This window comes from Gopherus flavomarginatus, chromosome 9 (genome assembly GCF_025201925.1).
Source record: "Gopherus flavomarginatus isolate rGopFla2 chromosome 9, rGopFla2.mat.asm, whole genome shotgun sequence".
NCBI classification, from domain to species: Eukaryota; Metazoa; Chordata; order Testudines; family Testudinidae; genus Gopherus; species Gopherus flavomarginatus.
In genome coordinates, this window is record NC_066625.1 from 68,155,790 (window position 1) to 68,177,586 (window position 21,797).

At 40.6% G+C, this 21,797-nt stretch overlaps 2 protein-coding genes across 2 annotated transcripts in view; one reads left to right on the forward strand and one right to left on the reverse strand.

Moving 5' to 3' along the window:
• Nucleotides 1-21,797, forward strand: part of RSL24D1 (ribosomal L24 domain containing 1) — a 922,223-nt gene that overhangs the window by 412,686 nt on the left and 487,740 nt on the right. The gene's annotated exons all lie outside the window — the stretch shown is intronic.
• Nucleotides 1-21,797, reverse strand: part of UNC13C (unc-13 homolog C) — a 375,739-nt gene that overhangs the window by 117,186 nt on the left and 236,756 nt on the right. The window contains exon 18 of the mRNA XM_050968692.1: nt 16,860-16,945. Coding sequence (XP_050824649.1) covers nt 16,860-16,945 — 86 coding nt within the window. The remainder of the gene's footprint in view (nt 1-16,859; nt 16,946-21,797) is intronic.

The window sequence follows — 21,797 nt, forward strand, 5'->3', positions numbered from 1 at the left end:
GAAAAAACAGTCCAGCAGAGGGCAACAAAAATGATTAGGGGGCTGGAACACATGACTTATGAGGAAAGGCTGAGGGAACTGGAACTGCTTAGTCTGCAGAAGAGAAGTAAGGGGGAGATTTGATAGCTGCTTTCAACTACCTGATGTGGGGTTCCGAAGAGGATGAATCTAGACTGTTCTCAGTGGTACCAGATGATAGAACAAGGAGTAATGGTCTCAAGTTGCCATGGGGGAGGTTTAGGTTGGATATTAGGAAAAACTTTTTCACTAGGAGGGTGGTGAAGCACTGGAATGGGTTACCTAGGGAGATGGTGAAATCTCCTTCCTTAGAGGTTTTTAAGGTCAGGCTTGACAAAGTCCTGGCTGGGATGATTTAGTTGGGAATTGGTCCTGCTTTTAGCAGGGGGCTGGACTAGATGACCTCCTGAGGTCCCTTCCAACCCTGATATCCTATGATTCTATGACAGCCCTAATTTAAATTCATGCACTATGCTTAACTATATTGCACTCAGTTGCTTACCCACTCTCAAAGGTATCAACTATGCATATTTTGTCACTAAAAAATTAAGGGCCTGCTTTTTTCAGAACATTCTGCCTTATGTCTTGGGCTGTGATCGTGTCAGACTATATCAGCTAAGCATGGGTCTGCAGGATCAGTGGTAAAATGGGAGACCCTAATGAGGTGCTTCAAAAAATGATGCTGATTTAGCAGTTGGTGCTCCTCCTCCTGAGTCAGTATGGAAGCAACGTCCCCGCATGGTGTTAAGAGGCAAACTGATCTAGAGCTGTTACTTTTTGCATGAGATGTAAAAGCTAAGCTGCTTTGCCATGAAAGATCCAAAGGCATTTTCACTAGAGTAAGGAAGTTAGCTATAGTGCCTTGGCCAAATTCCAATTTGGGTAATAACATTCTGGCTACAGAATCTGAGCTTTCCCCTGCAGTTCCATTACTTACAATACTTTTTCTGAACTTCTCATCCTAAAATGGTGTGAAGTATTGACATGTGTTGTTAAATAACTTGGAATATAGAAAATGCCATACTGGGTCACACCATCTAGTCCGGTATCCTGTCTCCAACAGTGGCTAGAATTAGCTCCTTCACAGAAAGTGCAAGAAACTCTGCGGTAGACAGTTAGGGGATAATCTGCCATCACAGAAAATTTCTAGGGAAAATCACCATGTACCAAACCAGACCTGAATGCATTTCAGGGTTGAATGAAATGAGTCCTGTATACATAGAGGCAAATTCTGACCTCGTATAAATGAGAGCAAATACTGGAATAAAAAGTATTGCATCCCTGAAACCAGGCCTGAATTTAGACCACTACATTTGCAAAATGGTTCAAAAGAGTGATGTACCATAAAATGCCATTAAAAGCAAAATTGCATTATTATAGGATTATAATACTACTAATAAAAGCAATGTGGAGCAGAATATCTTATTGTTACTCAATTAACTGCAGGTGGTTTTTCTTAAAAGATCACTTTCAATAAGGAGCTGACAGATCCTCCCACCTCTGGACGGATATGGGATATTTCATATATACTGTAGTCTTAGACTAGATGGACTGAGAAACTAAAGTACCACAAGCATCCAGGAAAAGTATCTTTCTGTAATTTATAGCCCATATTTGAGTCCATAGATTATTACATTCATTGAAGCAATACTATGTAGTCTACAAGAGTTTGCTAATATTATTTATTTGTATTACAGTAAAGCCCGTAGGCTCCAGCCAGGATCTGGAACAATAAGGAAATGATAAAAAGGAGCTTTAAAAAGAGGATCTGGACTGCTCAGTGGATTAGTCACAGGTTCAAGTCCTGTTCTGGTCAGTAGCAACTGAACATTGTTAGCAACATGTGAATCTTGTTTAGTGACCTGTGAGAAATCTATTGTCAGTCTCAACTCAGTTCCCAGCCTGTGCACAAGTCTCCCTATCACAAAATCCACAGCCACAACTGGCATTAACTGACATTAGGTGGCAAGCAGTATCTGCAGAGAAGCCAAGTACAGAAAAGGTCACACAGACTGAATTATGCTCTCACTCTTGGTCATCCAAGAAGGGGGAAGCTTGTAGTGCTGCAGCTTGTTTGTATCACTTGATTCTAGTATTTGGATGAATAGCGGACTGCAGTCTCCAGGGATATCAATCCAGTTCACACAAAACCATGAACCTCTGCATTTGCCCTCTGGAAGGGGAGCTGTAGTGACTGCACAGGAGTGTCCCTGCGCCCCCAGGGCAGGGGTGGTCATGGGCTCAGTGCCAGCCTCAAACAAACAACAGTGATATCTGATACTATGGGTATACTCAGGTAGCAGGGTGATGAGCATTGTATACATTTGTAGAGAGAAAGATGAAGGGACGACAAAAAGACAAGACAGATCCAAAATTTGGGACTAAGCAGATCACTGCCCTTAACACCCCATCCTAATGGCATAGAGTAGAAGCTGAAGGGCTTGGCTGCTGCCCAGTGTCAAGGCCATAGATTGGAAGGCTGCATTTTGCCTTGACAACCACACACTCATCCCTCCCTCGGCCTCTGATAACTCAAGCTTTATGCAGGGGGAGTTTCATCTTTAAAAGAATGCTATTCCTTGACAGAATTTATGAAACCCCAGTAATAGTACTATATGTGTTATGGGCCAATCCATATCCACCTGAAGTCAACAGAAAGACTCTGATCAACTGTGAAATTAATTGGATCAGGCCCCAGAGGAAGCAAAACATAGAATAAATCAATTCACAGTTGATTTAGTAAGAAAAATATTACATTCTATGAGACACTTTATCCCAATGTTTCTACTGTTTTCCTAAAGGCAATAGAAACCAGTGGCTGTCATCTAAAATACAGGGTAGGACACAACTAATTAACAATTAAGTACAATTTAAACACTTTCCTGATAATGTCAAATATTGCCCTTTCTGAGACAGCCTGTCTCTTCAAGTCAGGATTAAAATTATGAGTGTGAAATACATATTTCTGTCACCACTGCCTTTCTCAGGTTCTAGACACTGCAGCTGAACTGCGGATTTGTAAGTTTCCCAAATATGTCCCAAAAATGTATTCTTCCCATCTTTCATGAGGAAGTTACACTTTGTAATGAAAACAGCAACAGGATTTTGCATTTCTAGGCCAGTTTCCTCCAAACGTCTTCAAACTCTTCACAAACGGTAATGAATTAAGCCTCATAACAGCTGTCAGAACCAATTAAGTATTATGATCCCCATTTTTACAGATGGAGAAGCTAAGGGTCAGAGAGGTTGAATAATTTAGACTAAATAAATTTGTATAAGAAACTAGTAAGGAATCTAGTTCTCATGCAGTGGTTCTGAAACTGGGGCTGCCTCTTGTGTAGGGAAAGCCCCTGGCGGGCTGGGTCAGTTTTTTTAGCTGCCGTGTCTGCAGGTCCGGCCAATCACAGCTCCCACTGGCCAAGATTTGCCGTTGCAGGCCAATGGGAGGTGCTGGAAGAACATAGCATATATTATACTTGAGTAGAACACTGTTCCCTCATAGTTGATATCCTGTCTCTGGCAATGTCTGATTCTTTATGGCAAGGCAAAAACCAAACCTTAGTGCACATAGCCAGTTGCGCAATTATATTGTGGAGGAAATTTACTTATTGACATTTGATTATTCCTAACGTAGCATGGGAAGGTACCTTCAGGGTGCCACTGGTTAAGATTTAACTAGACAGGCAATTAATGCTAAAATTATGAGCCACCGTGATAATACCCTCTTTCTGAAAATTATCTTCTAAAGGCCCTTTTATATACATTTGTTACTCCAGAAGAAGTGACACTAGGAAAATGAATTAAGATACAGAGAATTCTGATATGTGTTAAATAGAATTTGGTATCCTACCAAATCAAATCAGTAAGATCACTTAAGGCTGAAATCTGGCATCAACTCTAGGTTTACAAGAACTACTCTAAGAATGAGTCATTTAATGATCTCTAAAGTGGTGAAATGCACTTATTTAGTTTTTATTTTCATGGCAGAGGGATTTTAAACATTTGAATGGAATTGCTTTTCAAAGTAATTCAACTTGGATTTTAAAACATGTTCAAAATTAATCTTTTAGGTTGAAGACCTGTTTTTACTACCCGTGTTTGTTGAATAAAATTGTAGAGCATACACACATATTTTAAAGATGTGAAACAAAGTCAGATGATCAGACATGAATGTAGAGTGTTTATCTTCACTGATATACTGACAATTCTTTAAAACCGAACGCCCACTGTCTATATACTATGTATGATAAAAGGTCTAAACAAATTAACAGCAACAGAAAAATGAATCCAAAGAGCATGAATAGCTGGCTCAAAGCACTTTTTAAGAGTTTATTGAATAGAAACTTACATATGTACTGAAGTCATTAGTTGTATTTTGTATCAGAAGTAATGATCACTGTTGATATTTAATGTTATAAAAGGGATATAGGGAATAACCTACAAAAGGTAGCAAAGAACATAGATGTTGAAATGCAGATGAACCAAACAGAATGAGAGAATTAAAGTGTAATTCCATACCAGACTACTTGAATGGCTTATTTTAAAATACACCTTTTCTAATTAATTGTCAACAATTGTTAACATATGTGTAATCTAATTTCTTTGTCCTTTAGTATCTTAAAATTGTTTAAACAAAGTGATAGCGCTTAATAAGAAACTAACATGCTGTTAATGCCTTTGAGTAAGTTTTTGTTAACAAGTGTGCTTGTACATTGCCATAAGTGAATACGATCACTAATGTGACAGAAAGAAGGTACCAAGCCTTGACCTTCTCAATGCAGGCCTGCAGGAGACCAAAGCCTGACAGAAGTTTTGAGGGAGACACTGCATGTTCCCAGAAACAGCAGAGAAGTCCCTTTTGCCTTTGAACTAATGATCTATGTCAGCGATACTCAGACTGAAGCCCGGAAGCCGCAAGTGACTCTTTGCAGCACAATATTGCAACATTGTGTGATTCAATTATTAACCAAACTAAGTCATTAACCAATCAGAATGCTTTTACTAGATTATTAATAAACTGTAGAATACTTCGTAATTTTGCAGTGAAAATAATATACATATATATAAAATAGTAAATGAAACAATGAATTAACACTACTGTAGCTCTTTTGGGTAATGTTGATAGCTAATTTGGATCCTGAACCACTGAGGGCTGAATATCACTGATCTATGTGGTGAAAGAATGTGGAATTACAGCTCCTACTAACCCAGGTTGTCAATCTAGACCTATTTTCTCACGGTGTTGCTGCCAATAACACTTCTCTATTAGAGCCCAACATAGACCTACAAGTCACTTAATCAGGAGTAGCACAGAAGCCTGGGATGTACATACTACTTCTACTGTACCCTGGCAAGGTACTATGTCATTCTAGACATATCATTATCTGCTAGCTGAACTCCAACATATCCAGAATGCTGCTGCTAAAACATCATCCATTCCTGCCATTGCAGCCACATCATTCCTATCACTGAATCCCTTCATAAGTTTGCCTTGTCCTTCCTTTATTTCAAATTCCTCACCCTCACCTTCAAGCCTCTGCACAACACCCCCCTGCCTCCACAGACTCAATTACAACTCTTCTTATCCCACTCTATACTGTTCTGCATTCATATCTCCTCTCTTGATTCCCTTCTCTTTCTCCTACCCTCAGTTGTGCATCTTCTCTCATGGCAAGCGTCCCTCTCCCATTGCTCAAACCCACTTCTTCTGTGAAGCCTTAGTCAGGGGTCTTCTTGAAAGTAGGACTCCACAACTCCTTTTGTCTGACCTCTTCTGTGTTATCTTGATGTAAGCTTTTTGGGGTTCCATGTGTTCCGTAAAGCACACAGAGCTATTATAGAAAAATTTATGTAGGACCAGCGATGCTGGGTGCCCCTTATTTCATTTGACTTCAACGGAGGTGATGGGTGATCAGCACCTGTATAAATCAGGTCCATAAGCATTAATAGCTGTTATTGTTATGCTGGGCAAAACCTGTTGAAGTTGGTGTGATACAAGTAAAAGGAACTATCTATGGAGACAAGATCCTGCGGGGAAAATTGTGTGCGACCATGTAATTAAAGCTGTATTATAATGCAGGAGCACAAGATGGCTGAATTAAGGTTGCATGGGAGCTTTACTCCAATGAAATGTGTAAAATTAGTGCATCATATTACTGGCATAGTACACTAATCAAAGATAAAAGGAAAAGCCACAATTCTCTACCAAGTTGAGATGTCTCATAAAATATGCAGGAGGTCTTGACTGCCCTCTGTTGGAGCATTTTGGTCGTTAGGAAAATTTCATAATCTCTTAGAGCAATGTGTTGTAGTTACTGCTGAATCTCACATTTTTTACTAGACTGATGTACATTTTGCACTAACTAACATAAATGTGTTATTAGAAGAAAGGGTTTTCTTAAAACTATAAATTTTAACCCTTCCCAGAAATAGCACAAGTCTTCCACTGCAGTGCTAGCATGAGAACTTCAGGATTTGGTAACATTTTTGAGAGTCACTCCAAATTGTCCCTCAGCCCCAACACTTCTTGCAGCTGGGAGCTCCTCTTCTGGGGCCTGAGAGAAAGCAGAAGTCCCAAAAGTCCTCTCCTGCCTTCCCAGGATCATTTACGGGACCAAAAGTTCTGAGGTTTCTGTACCATCAGAATAGACCCAAGACAAGCTAGGCAGACAGAAAATAACAGTCCAAACCTATTCCCAGGCTGAAAACAACAAAGAAATCCAGGCCCAAACCAGTTTTGTTTTGAAAGCCCCTTTCAGGCTGGAACAACTACAGGGTTCCCCCAGAGCATGAAGAAACACAAACCACAAGTCTTCTGACAGTTCTGGTACCCATGCTTGCCTCCCCACTCCCAGCAGCCTATCAGCTGCCTTTCTCTTCCAGTAGACTGCCAATAGACTAACCAGCTTCAGATGTCTTCCAACCCTGCCCAGCCCACTCTCCAGTCCCCTTGGAAAGAGATGGCATTGTACATCCTGTCACAGGATACATTTACCAGGTAGCAAGTTCAAGTCAGAGAAATCTCTTCTGATGCAAAATGCCCTTTTTCCTGTGCAGTGTTCAACACACTGCAAATGAGACAAAGTGGAATGCAAAAAATGTTCTTACTGTTTTGTTGTTTAAATGAGGTTAAGTCTGAGGATATATGAATATACAATAGAATGTTTTCTCACCAAGAGAATGGAAATTTGGAGATAATAAAACCTTGAGAGGAAGGTTTAATCAACTATATTTCTAAAAATTTAATATTTTTGCACCCCTGCCTTAGCAAAGTTATCATTAGGAAGAAATGATCATGTTAATTCATGCTGACTGCTACATTAAAATGTAATGTGGCTATGAATCTTTAAGATCAGCTTTTTCAAGAATATTCTAATTTGTTCAATCTCATTTCAGTTCACTAACTGCAGGTGAGAAGGATCCTAGTTTTGCTTTAAGTTTACTTCAAGTCATAGAATATTCTCTTCTTTTGTTCTTGCCAGAAAAAATGATAACCAATTATGTTATTTGGAAAAACAGGAAACAAAAGGCTTATCAAACCAATATAAATGGTTTCAGAAGTTAGATAACACAGACACAAAGTTATTGTAATTGTATTATCTATTATTTACACTTACATATAATGTATAAATATGTATATTGGTGTTAGTGTGTGTACCATGTATATCTTTTTTTCCTGACAGAAGTTAAGTCTGTTGCCATTCAGGGCACAGTGTAACACTCATGACTTTTCTTGGTCTATTCTTAATGGCATGGGTGGGAAGTTCATAGGGTGACCACATGTCCTGATTTTATAGGGACAGTCCCAATTTTTGGGTCTTTTTCTTATATAGGCTTCTATAATCCTCTACCCCATCCCGATTTTTCACATATGTTGTCCAGCCACCCTGGAAGTTCAAGATGATTTTATGTTAGAGTCATTTATTTATTTGTCAATACAATTTCTTAAATATTTTTGTAAAAAATATATGTGCACTTTGTATGGGAGGATTTGATAAAGGGAGAACACATGATGGAGAGATATGATATAAAAGATTTATCACACTGAGTTTGGAATGAGTTGATTCCAAATGAGTATTCATCTCCACTCCTTTCTAATGCTGCCAGGGCTATTTGCCCTGGAGTGTTGTTTTGTGATGTTCAGTTTAATAATGTTTAGACCAGGGGTGGCCAAATTACGGTGCACAGGCCACATCTAGCCCACAGGACCATTCTGCCCGGCCCACAAGCTCCTGCTGTCCTCAGCTCCTGCTGGTTAACCCCCAGCCCCTCCCCTGCTGTCCCCTCTCCCCCGCAGCCTCAGCTCGCTTGCTCCGCTGCCGGTGCCAGGGGTGGCTCCAGGCACCAGTGCAGCAAGCGTGTGCCTGGGGTGGCATGCCGCGGGGAGTGGTGTGCTGGTCGCTGTGAGGGTGGCAGTTAGGCCGCCTTCGGCGGCATGTCTGCGGGAGGTCTGTTGGTCCAGCAGCTTTGGCAGCAATTAGGAGGCAGATGCCAAAGGCACGGGACTGGCAGATCACCCGCTGAATCTGCATGACCAATGGACTGTCTGCAGGCGTGCAGCCGAAGGCCGCCTGACTGCCGTACTTGGGGCAGCAAAGAACATATAGCTGCCCCTGGCTGGCGCAATGCTCTAGGTGGCAGGGCTGTGAGCTCCTGGGTGCTCCTCACTGCTGATCTGGTGCTCTGTGCTGTGTGGTGGCAGCGGCAGCATGGCCCAGCTCCAGCCAGGTGGTACGACTGTAGCACTGGCAGTCACCAGTGCTCCAGGCAGCGTGGTAAGGGGCAGGGAGCAGGACAGGTTTGGATAGAGGGCAGGGGAGTTTGGGGTGGTGGTCAGGGGGCAGGGGTGTGGATGGTGATTGTGGGGGGAGAAACAGGGGGTTGAATGGTGGCAGGGGTCCCAGAGAGGCAGTCAGGAAGGAGTGGGGTTGGATGGGATGGCAGGGGGGGAGGAGTTCTGGGGTCAGTCAGGGGACAGGGAGAATGGGTGGTTGGATGGGGAAGGGGTTCTGGGGGAGCCATCTGGAATGAGAGGAGGGGTTGGATGGGGCAGTGGAGGTCTGGAGGCAGTCAGGGAATGGGCGGAACATGGGGCAGGAGTCTTGGGGGGGGCAGATAGGAGGTGGGGGCCAGGCCACGACCCCCCTCCCCTAACCGGCCCTCCATACAATTTACGAAACCCGATGCAGCCCTCAGACCAAAAAGTTTGCCCGCCCCTCGTTTAGATCTTATGGCCATATTCTACACAAATCTGTCTCCTCAGTGGTTCTGGCTTCCAGCCACGATGTCTTAAAGGTATCTGATACAAATTCCACAAGGCCAGATTGAACCTTTGCCATGTAGCTGCGATGTCCCAGAAGTAGCCTCTGGGAAGAATTGCAACTCAGAGAATGGGCTAGTGTGTAGCTTTGACACACCCGGGATGCTCCTTCATTGCTCTTACGGGAGGTGTAATTTGCTACAGCCCTTTTCCTTGTGTATTATACTCCCCTCCCTCCCTGCACCAAGTCATCTCTGCTGGTGCACTGGGATGATGGATCCAAGGGTATGCTAATTCCCCTCCCTCTCTACCCACTTGTTGTTGAAGGGGTTAATGGCCACATGGAGCCTGATTTCCCACATCTTGCCCAAAGTGGTGATCTGGGCAAGGCATACAGAGGGGAAATGATTTACTGCTTTATTTCCTGTGTAACGGCATTAGGGCAAGTAACAGTCTCGTCCATAATGAGGCAATTTGCACTGAAAGTACATACACAAATAATTTTCCATCAATGCCTGTCTGTGTAAAAGCTAACAATAAAGTTTTATAACAAAATTAATATGCAGTGGTTAAAAACAAAATTAAATGAGGCTAACGCTTTAAATAAGCAATATTGGGGCAATACAACTCTACAGTGAATGACAACTTAATCCTTTAAACCTAAATAATGACATCAGGTGTCTACTGATGTATTTTGTTGTTTCAGGTCCATTTGGCAGCACCCATATACACCAGTAATCAGAAATAAAGCAGCATTAACTTTTTTGGAGTGCTGCACTTTAGTGATTTTACGGTACTTATAGTAGTAGATAATGATATGGTACAGCATGCAAAATTAAAGAAAATGTTTTTAAAAGTGATAAATGATATTTGGTATCTGACGCTTGTCCCTCCTCTCTGATGCATACAAAACACAACTTCTTTGCTTGTCATGATGACTGTAGCACATCCACTCTCTAAATCCCATCTTTCACCATACTAAGTTCAAGTTTAATGACCCAGTTTTCAAGACAGAAATCTATACCCCCTTCTTATTTATTCTTGTCTCTTATCACATCCCTCCCTGCCCTTTCTACTATTCTCATGATTCCAGCCTTGACCTCTACTACAGGTGTTTGTCCGAGATGGTCAGAAAATTTGGACCAACCATTTTTCGTCAGTATTTGATGATTTGTTGAAATCAAAATGTTTCATGGAGAGGCTTTGATTTCAGCAAAAGTCCAACACAACCCAGAGAGGCTTTGAAACCTGCCTGGTTTCCTGCCAGCATGTATGCCTAGCTCCTCAGCAGCCTGCTGTCGGACTGCCACAGATTCTGAACTCCAGGGCTTCCAGATTGCTTATGCGGGGCAGCCCTCCATGTGGAATGCCTTGGAATTGGGGCTGTATTCCCTTATACAGAGAATTTCTAATTTTTTTTTTTTATTTTGGCTTTTGTTCCAAATCAGAATGAAACCAAATTTTGAAATCCTCTACAAAACCTTTCTGTGCACAGCTCTAGTCTTTGTGCTTGCTACCCCTCTTGCTTGGGAATGGCCTCCTTGAACCGCCCAGTCCTTCAAATCCCTTCTTTAAATCCAATTGTGCCATGAAGATGACAAAAATTATTCTGAGAAGCAGTATGAGAAAGATGACTCTTCCTTATATGCTAGATTAAGAATGAACAAGGCAAACAGCAAATCTACACAAGTATTTGCAAATTGTGGATATCTGATTCTCTTCCTCCACCTAACTTTTCATACAGCTTATCATTTTGGATTGTAAGCTCTTCTGGGCAGATACTGTGTCTACTTCTATATTTATAAGGCACTTAGCACAATACTGTCCCAATACTCATTGGGCTTCTGGGCGTTACAAGAAATATTAAATAATAATAATAGTAATTTGCAATTTCTCTAACAGACTAATTTATTTTGGACACCAGAACTGAACTATTTTATTTAAAAGTAAAAGTAAAAGAACATTTGGAAAATGTGCTTGAGGAGCAGAGCTAGATACACAGGAGAAGTACGTATTGAAGATGTTTGCTAAATTCAACTCTCTCACCAGGTTTCCACCCCTCTAGTTTTCAGGCATTGCTCCTCATCTAGTCAGGGAGCAGAAACCATACCATGTATGTCAGGTAACAAATTACAGAGTAAGGGTGAAATTCTGGCCCAATTGAGATCAATGCCAAAACTCCCATTGACACCATGGGCACAGGATTTCTCTATAAATACATAACACTTTGAAAGGAGTACTAGGTACAAAAAAATTGCCAAAACCTCATAGGGTCAAATATATTTGTAAAAACTACATGTCAAACAATGATGAATAATCAACGCAGTGCTGAAAAACACTATTGGGTCCACAGAAAAAGTGTGAAGAGGGAAAAAAAGGCCAAATCCAATTAATTAAATGTTTAGAAAGAGAAGTTCAACCCGTTCTATAAATGAAAACATCCCTACACCATAAAGAGAATTAGAACTGGCACGGAATTAATTTCTTAATGCTTGCATAGCACTTTTCATGCCATAAAGGAGCTAAATATTGTTATTAATTTAAAAGGAAGAAAAAAAGGGGACACTGATTATTTAAAAGCTAGATTTTCAAGCAGTTCTGCTTGTGAGGCATGCTGACCCAGTGCACTGTGTGTGTGTTTTACACTTTTTCCAGTATGTCATGCCACCCGCTCCTACTCCCTCCCACCTACCCAATCCCTTTTTTTAATTATTATTCTGATGGCAGTGTGTGTCTGGACACATATGAAAAGGAAATGACTAGAAAAGAGGAATATGTCAGGCCAATCTGATTTTTATCAATGTCAGAGTTTCATTTGCAAATTATGTGGGATTATCATCATCATCACCAGCATTTTAGATGAAACAAACAAAACAAAACAACCCACCACAACTGAAACCCCAACTTTATGGCAGAAAGATATGGTTGTGTTGTTGCTTAAGGAGATTAATAGTAAATTGGATCACACAAAGGTTGCAATAGCTGCTGTGGGCTCTAAATATGAACAGATGGTAGCCTACATTCATTTGGAAGGCAGTACTGGCACACCAGAGTGCAATGCATTTTAATGATGGACTCCATTGAAAATGGAGGGATCAAATGTGACCATACTTAAGGACCTACTCATAATCCCATTGGAATCAAGGAAAAATCCTATTGGTTTCCTATTCAATACAAGCAGAATCAAATCCTCATTTTGTAACATCCAGGGAGAAAAAAAAAAAAGAGATTGAGAGCTGGAAAATATCAAGGATAGGCCTACATCCTTCAGGGTTTGCCTATTAAGAAAGAGTGAACATTATTCCCTTCATGAATGGTTTAAATGTCCTAGTCTCTGCTATCGGATCTTCAATGAGCATAAGTACCCAGAACCCTGACTATCACTCTCCTCTGAAAGACAGTACCTCCAGCAACAAAGGGCACCCTAAAACCTCTGGGGGTATTGGATCAGGACTGACTTGTGCCACCTAAGGAACCACCAATACCACTTCTTGCAGCGCCAGAGCATTTCTTGAGGGTCTCTCTTCCAAGTCCCAATCCAGCCCAACCCTGCTTAAACTGTGACTGATAAGATCACAGCACAAAATGGCATCACAATAGACAACTATTTTCAATATAATTGAATATCACAATAGAAAGTGATTTTCTTTTAGATAGAAAGCTAACATACACAGTATTTTAAACATTCCAAAATGTTTGCTTCAAATTTGTATGTGAAAGGATTTCTTAAGATGCATGTAACTGGAATAAAACAGATTTCATTCTATTTTCTTCCCGAATCTGCCATGTTTTGCTCCAGTTATCAGTCTTCAATGGCAAATACTAATCCTTTAATACCTCATTGAATTGCCTGGCACAAACAACAAATATCACAGTTCTGAAATATGACATGCTGGCTACAATAAACCAGTGCTCTCTTGAACATGTTCTACATGGCCACAGATATGACACTTTCTCTTTAGTATTCTCAGTAAAGTGCAACAAATGTTTTCTTTGATCTGAGCTTAAAACATTAGTTCTCTTTCAGTGCCTTATGAATTCCTTCAGCAATTCAGAAGACCTTGTAATAAACTGTTGCTTGAATTCCATGTTTCTGTGCTTTACAACCAGGATACAAACAACTGGTCTGGCCTAACCTGAAGCTGTCCTCAGAGTGATTTATAAGGTATAATTAGAAAACCGGGTATGCTGTTGCAAGTTGTTGAATAGCTTTTGTAGTTCATAGGGCGAAAACACTACTATTTAGTCAATTAATTTGTAACAGTGTGCTTAGGGGTGAATATACAGGGAGTGCTATCATTATTATCTACATGTTAAAGGTTACAAGAGGAAATGGCTTTTGAAAATACACGTTAATCCGTGTGCTAAATCTGGGACTCAATTTTGTTTAATATCTGTACTGTGTTAATAATATTCCATTATTGTCTTTCCATTCCAGGAATCTTCTCTCTGCTTCTGTACTCTCCACTACACAGAAACTGTTCTTACAAATGAACCTCAAAGAACCTCATCTGACCAAGTCTCACGTCTTCTACTTTGTCCTTATGCTCCTTAATTGCTTTGATATCACTCATCACTCCCTCCTTTTTCAGTATGATTCCCAACCCTCCATTGGCCTTTACATCCCTGCCCTCTAGATTTTCTCTGATCGCTCTTACAACAGCTTATCACATCGGGACTAAACTTCTTGGTCTCTCCTTCAGTATCCTGCACAACTTCTCCCTGTCTACATCTTAGGTTTCATTTCTTATGTCCTCCCTCATCTCCTTCACTCCATTACTAGTGACACCTTCACAACTGCTTTCATTGCCTTCTCTCAGGCTTCTGTCTTTTCACCATCTTTCATTTAGCCTCCTATGCAGAACAAGACTGTCTGTTCCTAGGGCAAAAGGCAGCATTTCTTCCTCACATTTAAATCTTTTCTGACTGATAATGCCCACAAACACATGCCCAGAACAGACAAATGTTTTCTCTATCCAACATGATATAAGAAGAAACACAAAACAATAAAATAACTCTTCCCTCAAAAACCCAGTTAATAGCTTTCTCTGAATCTCTCAGAGTTTTCTGACTTTCTTGTTTGTCCCTCTTTTTAATCACATTAGTAACATGAATATCTGGAGTGTATCATCAAAGAAGCTCCATACTACAAATTATTACACTGGATGCTCTGGAGTAAATATCATGCAGTTCAATTCTCAAATATTGTTTGTTTGTTTTTTACCCAACTATGTTTCTAAATAACTGCCTTATACTTATTTTCACTACCTTCTGGAACAACTCTGTAGCTACTACTGGGCCTGATTGAATCAAAGGAGAGTTTTGCCTGCAAAAAAGACTGCAGGATCTGGTTTATTATGGTTAGCTATGTTTATTGCTGAACAAATCCACGCAACATGTTTCACTTGCAAAACCCCATTATCCTAAATAACAACTTAAAAGGGGGGGAACTAGATGTGCAACAGGAGAGTTGCACTGAACATGGGATTTATTCTCACTGCCCTCAGCAGGTTGACCCAAGAGTTTAACAGGGTAGACAGTACTGATTGATTTATAACTGCTTCCTGTGACAGGCCATCATTTCTTTTCTTTTTCCCTTTAGGGAGAAAGTTCATAGAATCGTAGGACTGGAAGGGACCTCAATAGGTCATCTAGTCCTGTTCTCTGCAAGGAGGCAGGACTAAGTAGTGTCTAGACCAGCGGTTCTCAAACGGGCGTCCGCGAGGGTACTCCAGGGGGTCCGTGAGTCATGCCCCGGGCCACCAGCCCCGCTGATCAACTCCTCCCCTTCCTTCTCAGGGCCCCTGCAGGCTGCTGCACAGCTGTTCTGTGGGAGGGAGAGGACGGAGTGGGGATGGAGTGTGCTCGAGGGAGGGGGAAGAAAGAGGCGGGGAAGAGGAGGGGCAGGGGTGAAACAAGGGTGGGAAGAGGTGCGGTGGGGCCTTGGGGGAAGGGCTGGAGGGGGGGACAAGCTCTGGGGCTAAGTGGGGGTTGAGCACCCCGAGGGAAAAATTAGAAGCCAGCTTGGGGGTCTGTGAAAAATTTTAAATCAAAATGGGGATCCCCAGGTTGCTAAAGTTTAAGAACTGCTGGTCTAGACCATCTCTGACAGGTGTTTGTCTAACCTTTTCTTCCAAACCTCCAATGAAGGAGATTCCACAACTTCCCTAGGTAATTTGTTTCAGTGCTTAACTACCAGTTCATCAAGGCTGCACAAGTAATGGAGTCAAACAGTTTGTTTTACCAGGTATTATTGTACAGTATAAAAAAAACAAGTTTTTCCAATCAAATGTAGTTTTGACAGTCAGCCTTTTAGTGCCATACATTTAGTATGTATTTACCTACAAAGAGACTTTGGAACGGAACACTTTGTGTCTTATGTAGAGACAAATTCTTCTTTCCTTTCTCCTGTGGGTTGAGTGGAGCTAACTATTTCAATCTCTAACATGCTTAAATGAAGGCTGAAATTTGTAGAGCTCAGCTTGTGAGATAACAACAAGTCTCTGACAGTATGAAAAAAATACACTAGAAACTCTGAAAACTATTTTTTACTTCTAGTTCTCTTGTGGTGTCCTAATAAGCACAATGAATATATATCCAGGCTACAGGGACTTTTGTGCATAGTTTAGGAATATTGATTGATTTTCTTCTCCTGAGCAGACTACGTATTTTTGAATTCTCAGCCTTTTCTTTTTTACTTAGTTCTTGTTATAAATATTGTTTTATATGGATTTCAATGCATTATCTTTGGATCTAGTCTGTTACAGAAAAAAATATTTATGTTGCATTTACTTTTTCTTTGCCTAAACTAAGTGCTTTCCTAAAGAATGTAGGGAAAACTATATTTGATTCTGTTGTTGAGTTTGTTTGATTTTTACTTAGAAGATGGATATAATGAAATCTTTAAATAATAGAAAATACACATGGGTTATTTTAACTCATTTTCTCCATAACTTTATGCTTTACAAATCTTTTTGGTCACATTTTATGGGTATGTTAACATTTTAAAATATATTTTTAACAAATCTTTGAATATCAGAGGGGTAGCCATGTTAATCTGGATCTGTAATAAGCAATAGAGTCCTATGGCACCTTATAGACCAATAGACATACTGGAGCATAAGCTTTCATGGGTGAATACCCACTTCATCAGACACATTGCTTTGTCACTTTTTACAAATCTTTGAATGTTTACAATTCCTTTCACCAAGTATGTTAGACATTAGTGATTTAAGACTTCAAATTTAGGCAAGTAATAGTATTTCCATTTGAAATGACTCGCCGAAGGTCTTTTCCTACCACTCCATCTTTCATGCCATACACCCTTTCACCCTTAATATTTATTTTGTCTCATTCTTCCATTCACAATTCCACACTCATTTGCTGGCTGCCTTCTACACCTGGGGCTACCACCCTCTTCTTTTACAGCCACATGTCTGAGTTCTCCATTTCACCAAACCAGGAAAAATATTATGAAAGTGAAAACTCTTAACACCTCCAGACATTTGATGCCAGGCGTGATTTGTGTTGGAAACCAGTCTGGGTGAGCTCTCCAGTCTAATGAATAGTTTGCACTAATTACCTTCCAGAGCATACTTCATATCCTGGGCAAACAGAGTCCACATGATTTCAGCACTGACTTTTCCCATGTTCAGCTCCTGAGGGAACCTGAAATCAATCACATTACATCAGTTCACCTGCTGCTAGAAATTATATTAACAGCTTTACAGCAGAAATGCAAATATTTTTGTATAAAATCACACTGAAAACATGCACTGCACTGTATTTTCTGTTTTGTACAATTATGCTAACCATTACGAAGATCAGCCTTCAGATATGTGCTACTGTCAGAACAACTGTAATAATATTAGGGCCCTAATTCAATACTGAAGTGAAGTCTATCCTTGGTGTAAATCCTCTGATTTCCAATGAGTTATACCAGGGAGGGGATTGGTTCCTGGACTACACAACTGTTCCTAACTCCTTGCAGGACTACTGGCAATCTGAAGACATAGAAGAAAGAAGTAAAGTGAAGTAAGATAGGTGAAAAGACTGTACCGTTAGTTAAAGCTTTTACTACTCATCTCATGTTTAATATGCTCTTTGAAAACAGTCTGTTTATACAGTGGTTACCATTAAGAAGTCAATATTTGTGTACATTAAAGTGCAGAATAAATAAGGAAAAAGAAAGGAAAAACCATGCTACCTCAATTACCATTATGCAGTAGCTGTTGGCAAAATCTGATTTTTTAATGACAGTCACTGTATGTTTTGTACCAGGTTAAAAAAAAGAGGTGTATATGTGTGCGTAAATGTCCTGCACTTGTTCTGAATGTGGAACTCATATCAATATCAAAGGGAGTTCAGGGAATGGAGCAAGGGCAATTCATGGCCCAAAAATTGGATATTTGGAAGTTTGGAACATAAACTTAACTTGATAAATGAGACTTTCTGTTAATGCTGAATGTAATGGAGTGTGTAGGTACATAAGAGATTCAGAGGAACATGCCAACTTTTCACCATAAAAACAACAATTCTAGGCCAAATTTTATCACCTTTGTTAGGCATCGCATTACACTAGTGATGGCCATAAGTAAACAAGCAGAATTTCTCAACATTTACTGCTACCATGCACTATCCTGAACATTCATTACGCAACCTCACTGTACTTAGAGATGGAGTGAGCGAGAGAGAGAGAAATATACAGTGGTGATTGGCCTATGTAAACAAATTGTTTTGACCCATTTGTAATAGCAATGGGGAGCTGATTTATTTGCATTATTCTGTCATTTAATAAAATATGTCATTCAATAAATTATGTTGCCACAAGAAAATAACCTTGTATATTCCACCAACTTGCTGTGCAGTCTCTACATTCTTTATCCTGTTTATTAATGTACAATGATTCATACCAATTAAAAATATCTTATACTGCAAAACCCATTACCCTGAAACAATGTATTAACAAGATTCATTACATAGGACCATGTTTGAGTAATAAGTAAAAATTATCTTCTGCTGCTAAATGTGCTTATGCACATATAAATTATTATGGGTGAAAACTAACTCATTTAAAGGGAGGTATTGCTGTAGGATTTGAATCTATATTTTTCCAGTACTCTTAGTTTACAGAGGAATGGATAGTCATTGTAAGAATGCCATTGGAAGACAACGTCTGTGTAATTTACATTTTTTGAAATGGAATGCAAAACTCAATTGTTCTACTCTCTTTTCCACCAATTATTGCAAAGGAAGTTAAAAACTTAGCTACAGATTTTTCATTGTTTACATTTAGATAGATATAGATACATATCAGTGGTTTGTTTTTAAGCATTTTTTCAATTTTGTTATTGATTTAAATTTTCACAGCTGTGGGAAGTTATGGAGATCAGACAATGCGGAGCTGAGAATAATTATTTAGTGACAGTAGACACTGAGATTCAAAAACTTAAAGCTTTATAACCATTAAAAAAAAATTGTCAGAATCACATGCCAAAGTTCTCAAGTAGCATTTTTCTTACTTCACTTTTCCATAAATTTTGGTGATCAGTGGCAATATGTTTTCATTGGTTTGAGTGTGTACAGTGACATTGGTATTTACCCATATTTACTGATAAAAAGCTCATCCTTCCAAGTCTACATTTAGATAAGTAGGTTGGATAAATATAAAATAATAAATATAACTGCAGTTAGCTACTGTTTTAATGTGTAGTCACCCCCACATTTGCCCTGAAGGGGTTAATGTAGACTAAGAAGGGGGCCAATTAACCAGACAGGCAATAGTTGAGGGGAATCAGGTGGTTTAAATACTCCTCTGACTGAATAATAAGGTAGCCCAGGTGAGGAGGAACAACTGGGCTATAAAGACAGGAAGTTGGCAGCAGAGACAGGCTGCAGGGAAGTAGTCTGTAGTTATTCACCATAAGAACAGAGTGTTTGGGGCTACAAAAGCAAGTAGCCTAAAGTTACTCCCTGGAAGGATGGAGTTTTGAGGCTGGCAAACCCAGAGAAGGGCGGAGCCAGAAGATTGGAAAGCATCAGGGAAAAGCCAATAAGGTTCAGCATGGACTAGATCTTGGCTGCTGATTAGAGGGTCCCTAAACTGGAACCCGGATTAGAGAGTAGGCCTGCATTCCCCTACTGGCCATTGGGGAAATGGCACCAGATAGGCAGTGTATGCAAAGACTGATTGACTCCATTCATAAGAAGATCCTTTGATAACCCAGAAGGGGAGGACATGTGACCTGGCTGGAGGGCTAAGGCATGAACACAAGGCATTTGCCTCATTGAGAGCCAGAAAGAAGGCAGAGCATGTGGCGAGACGGGGAAAGGAGGTGTCTGACCTGGAATCAGATAATTCCCAGAGTGACCAGAAGGTGGTGCACTTGGGGCGAGCAGACTCCTGTGACACAACCCAAAAGTGCAGGGTTATAGAAAATAAATCAAATACTGAGTAATAGTCTTAAGAATTTGGAGGAGTATCGGCCAAACACTAAACAATTATGAAAGGCTGAAACCTAGCAAATCTAAATCGTTCCAGAAATTTAGATCAGAAGGAATCTTCTTCCCCAGCTCTCAGAACTTAGCATGGGCTCTCAGCAGGTCAAACAATTTCAGCTGGCCAGGCTGTTCTTTTCACATATCAGACCTCTTTGGATCCTCCCATGCTATTCTTGCTGGGGTGCTCCTGACCCAATACATAAGATGTAAAGACAATAGATGATTCAGAAGGAAATGCTAGACTTGCTATTGGACACAGTGGAATTTCAGCAAAGGTAGGTGTGGAGGCTTGTAGGGTTATGAGTAGAGTCCTACCAAATTCATGGTCCATTGGTCCATTTCACAGTCATAGAATTTTAAAAATCCTATATGTCATGATTTCAGCTATATAAATCTGAAATTTCAGGGTATTGTAATTATAGGAGTCCTGACCCAAAAAAGAGTGTGGGGGGGATCACAAGGTTATTGTAGGAAGGTTGCAGTACTGCTACTCTTACTTCTGCGCTGCTGCTGGTGGCACTGCAGCAGTGCTGCCTTCAGAGCTGGGCAGCTGGAAAGTAGCAGCTGCTGGCCGGGAGCTGCCACCAGCAGAGCTGCCACCAGCAGAAGCACAGGTAGAGCTTGCCACCAGCAGAAGCACAGAAGTAAGGATGGCACAGTGTGGCTTTTCCACCCTTACTTCTGTGCTGCTGCTGGCAGGGTGCTGCCCTCAGCCAGCAGCCACCGCTCTCCGGCTGCCCATCTCTGAAGGCAGCAGTGCAGAAGTAATGGTGGAATGGCATGGTATGGTATTGCCACCCTTACTTCTGTGCTGCTGCTAGCAGGGTGCTGCCTTTCAGGGTTGGGCGCCCGGCCAACAGCCACCACTCTCTGACCACCCAGCTCTGAAGGCAGCACAGAAGTAAGGTTGGCAATATTATGACCCCTCCCCTAAAATAACCTTGTGACCCCCCCCCCCCAGCTCCCTTTGGGTCATTACTTGTGATTTCAGAAACACCGGTCTCTTCTGTGAAATCCTATAAAGTACAGGGTAAGAGCACACAAAAGACCAGATTTCATGGTCCCTGATGTGCTTTTCATGGCCATTAATCTGACAAGGACCTAATTACGAGGAATGGGATGGAAAGTGGGGCACAAAAGGAAGCAGTCATGAGGATAATGGGAAGTTACTCAATCAAGATTTAAAGGTTCAGCCATACATCTGGTTGTATTCATAGGGGAACAAGATTTGGGTGAGGTGGGGTAAGGAAAAGATAACACAGTACAAGTGCGTAAAGGTCTAAGTGGGTTGAGCAGAGAGGAAGGGTGACAGATTAGTCAAGGATGTGACCAGTTTAAAGGAGAGGAAAAGATGAAGAAAACCTCAGAATGCCTGGATTATGTTTACTGAACGTGGAAACTGGGTAAAATTTAATTAAACCACTAAATGTTTAAGTGATTACTAATGCCTAACAAATGCAGGAAAAGGAAGAATATGGTGATTTAAAGCCAACAATCCAGTATCCTGATGTTATGGGATTACAATCCTATCGTATATGCTGCCATAACTTCAGTAAATACTGAAAAGTGAGTTTAAGACAAAGGGACAACCTTACATGGTCTCTTGCTTTCCTGGGTTTAAGGCAGAACCTTAAATTTATTTTACAGTAGCTTTTACGTTTACTTTCTGTGTGCAGTGTCATTGTAGCTGCCACATATGGTATCTGAGATATCACAGTATGTTCTTCCATGTACTATGGAAAATAATGGTCATATCCCTGATGCTACAAGTGTGATAAATGTTGGTAAAAGCTAATCTGTTAATAGCAATGAAGTCTTATAAAGAGAAGGGGGAAAAACCCAATAGAGGTGTTATAATGGCAGAATTTTCCTGAAGTTTAACAATGTGAATGTAAGTATTTTTTCCTATTTACACTGCAAGGGCTTGAAATCCTTTTGCAAGGATGGTGTGGGGTATTTATTCTCCCTGTTGATATGCTCACCTATATGTTAAGGCTCTGACAATATGGTTATAATATGA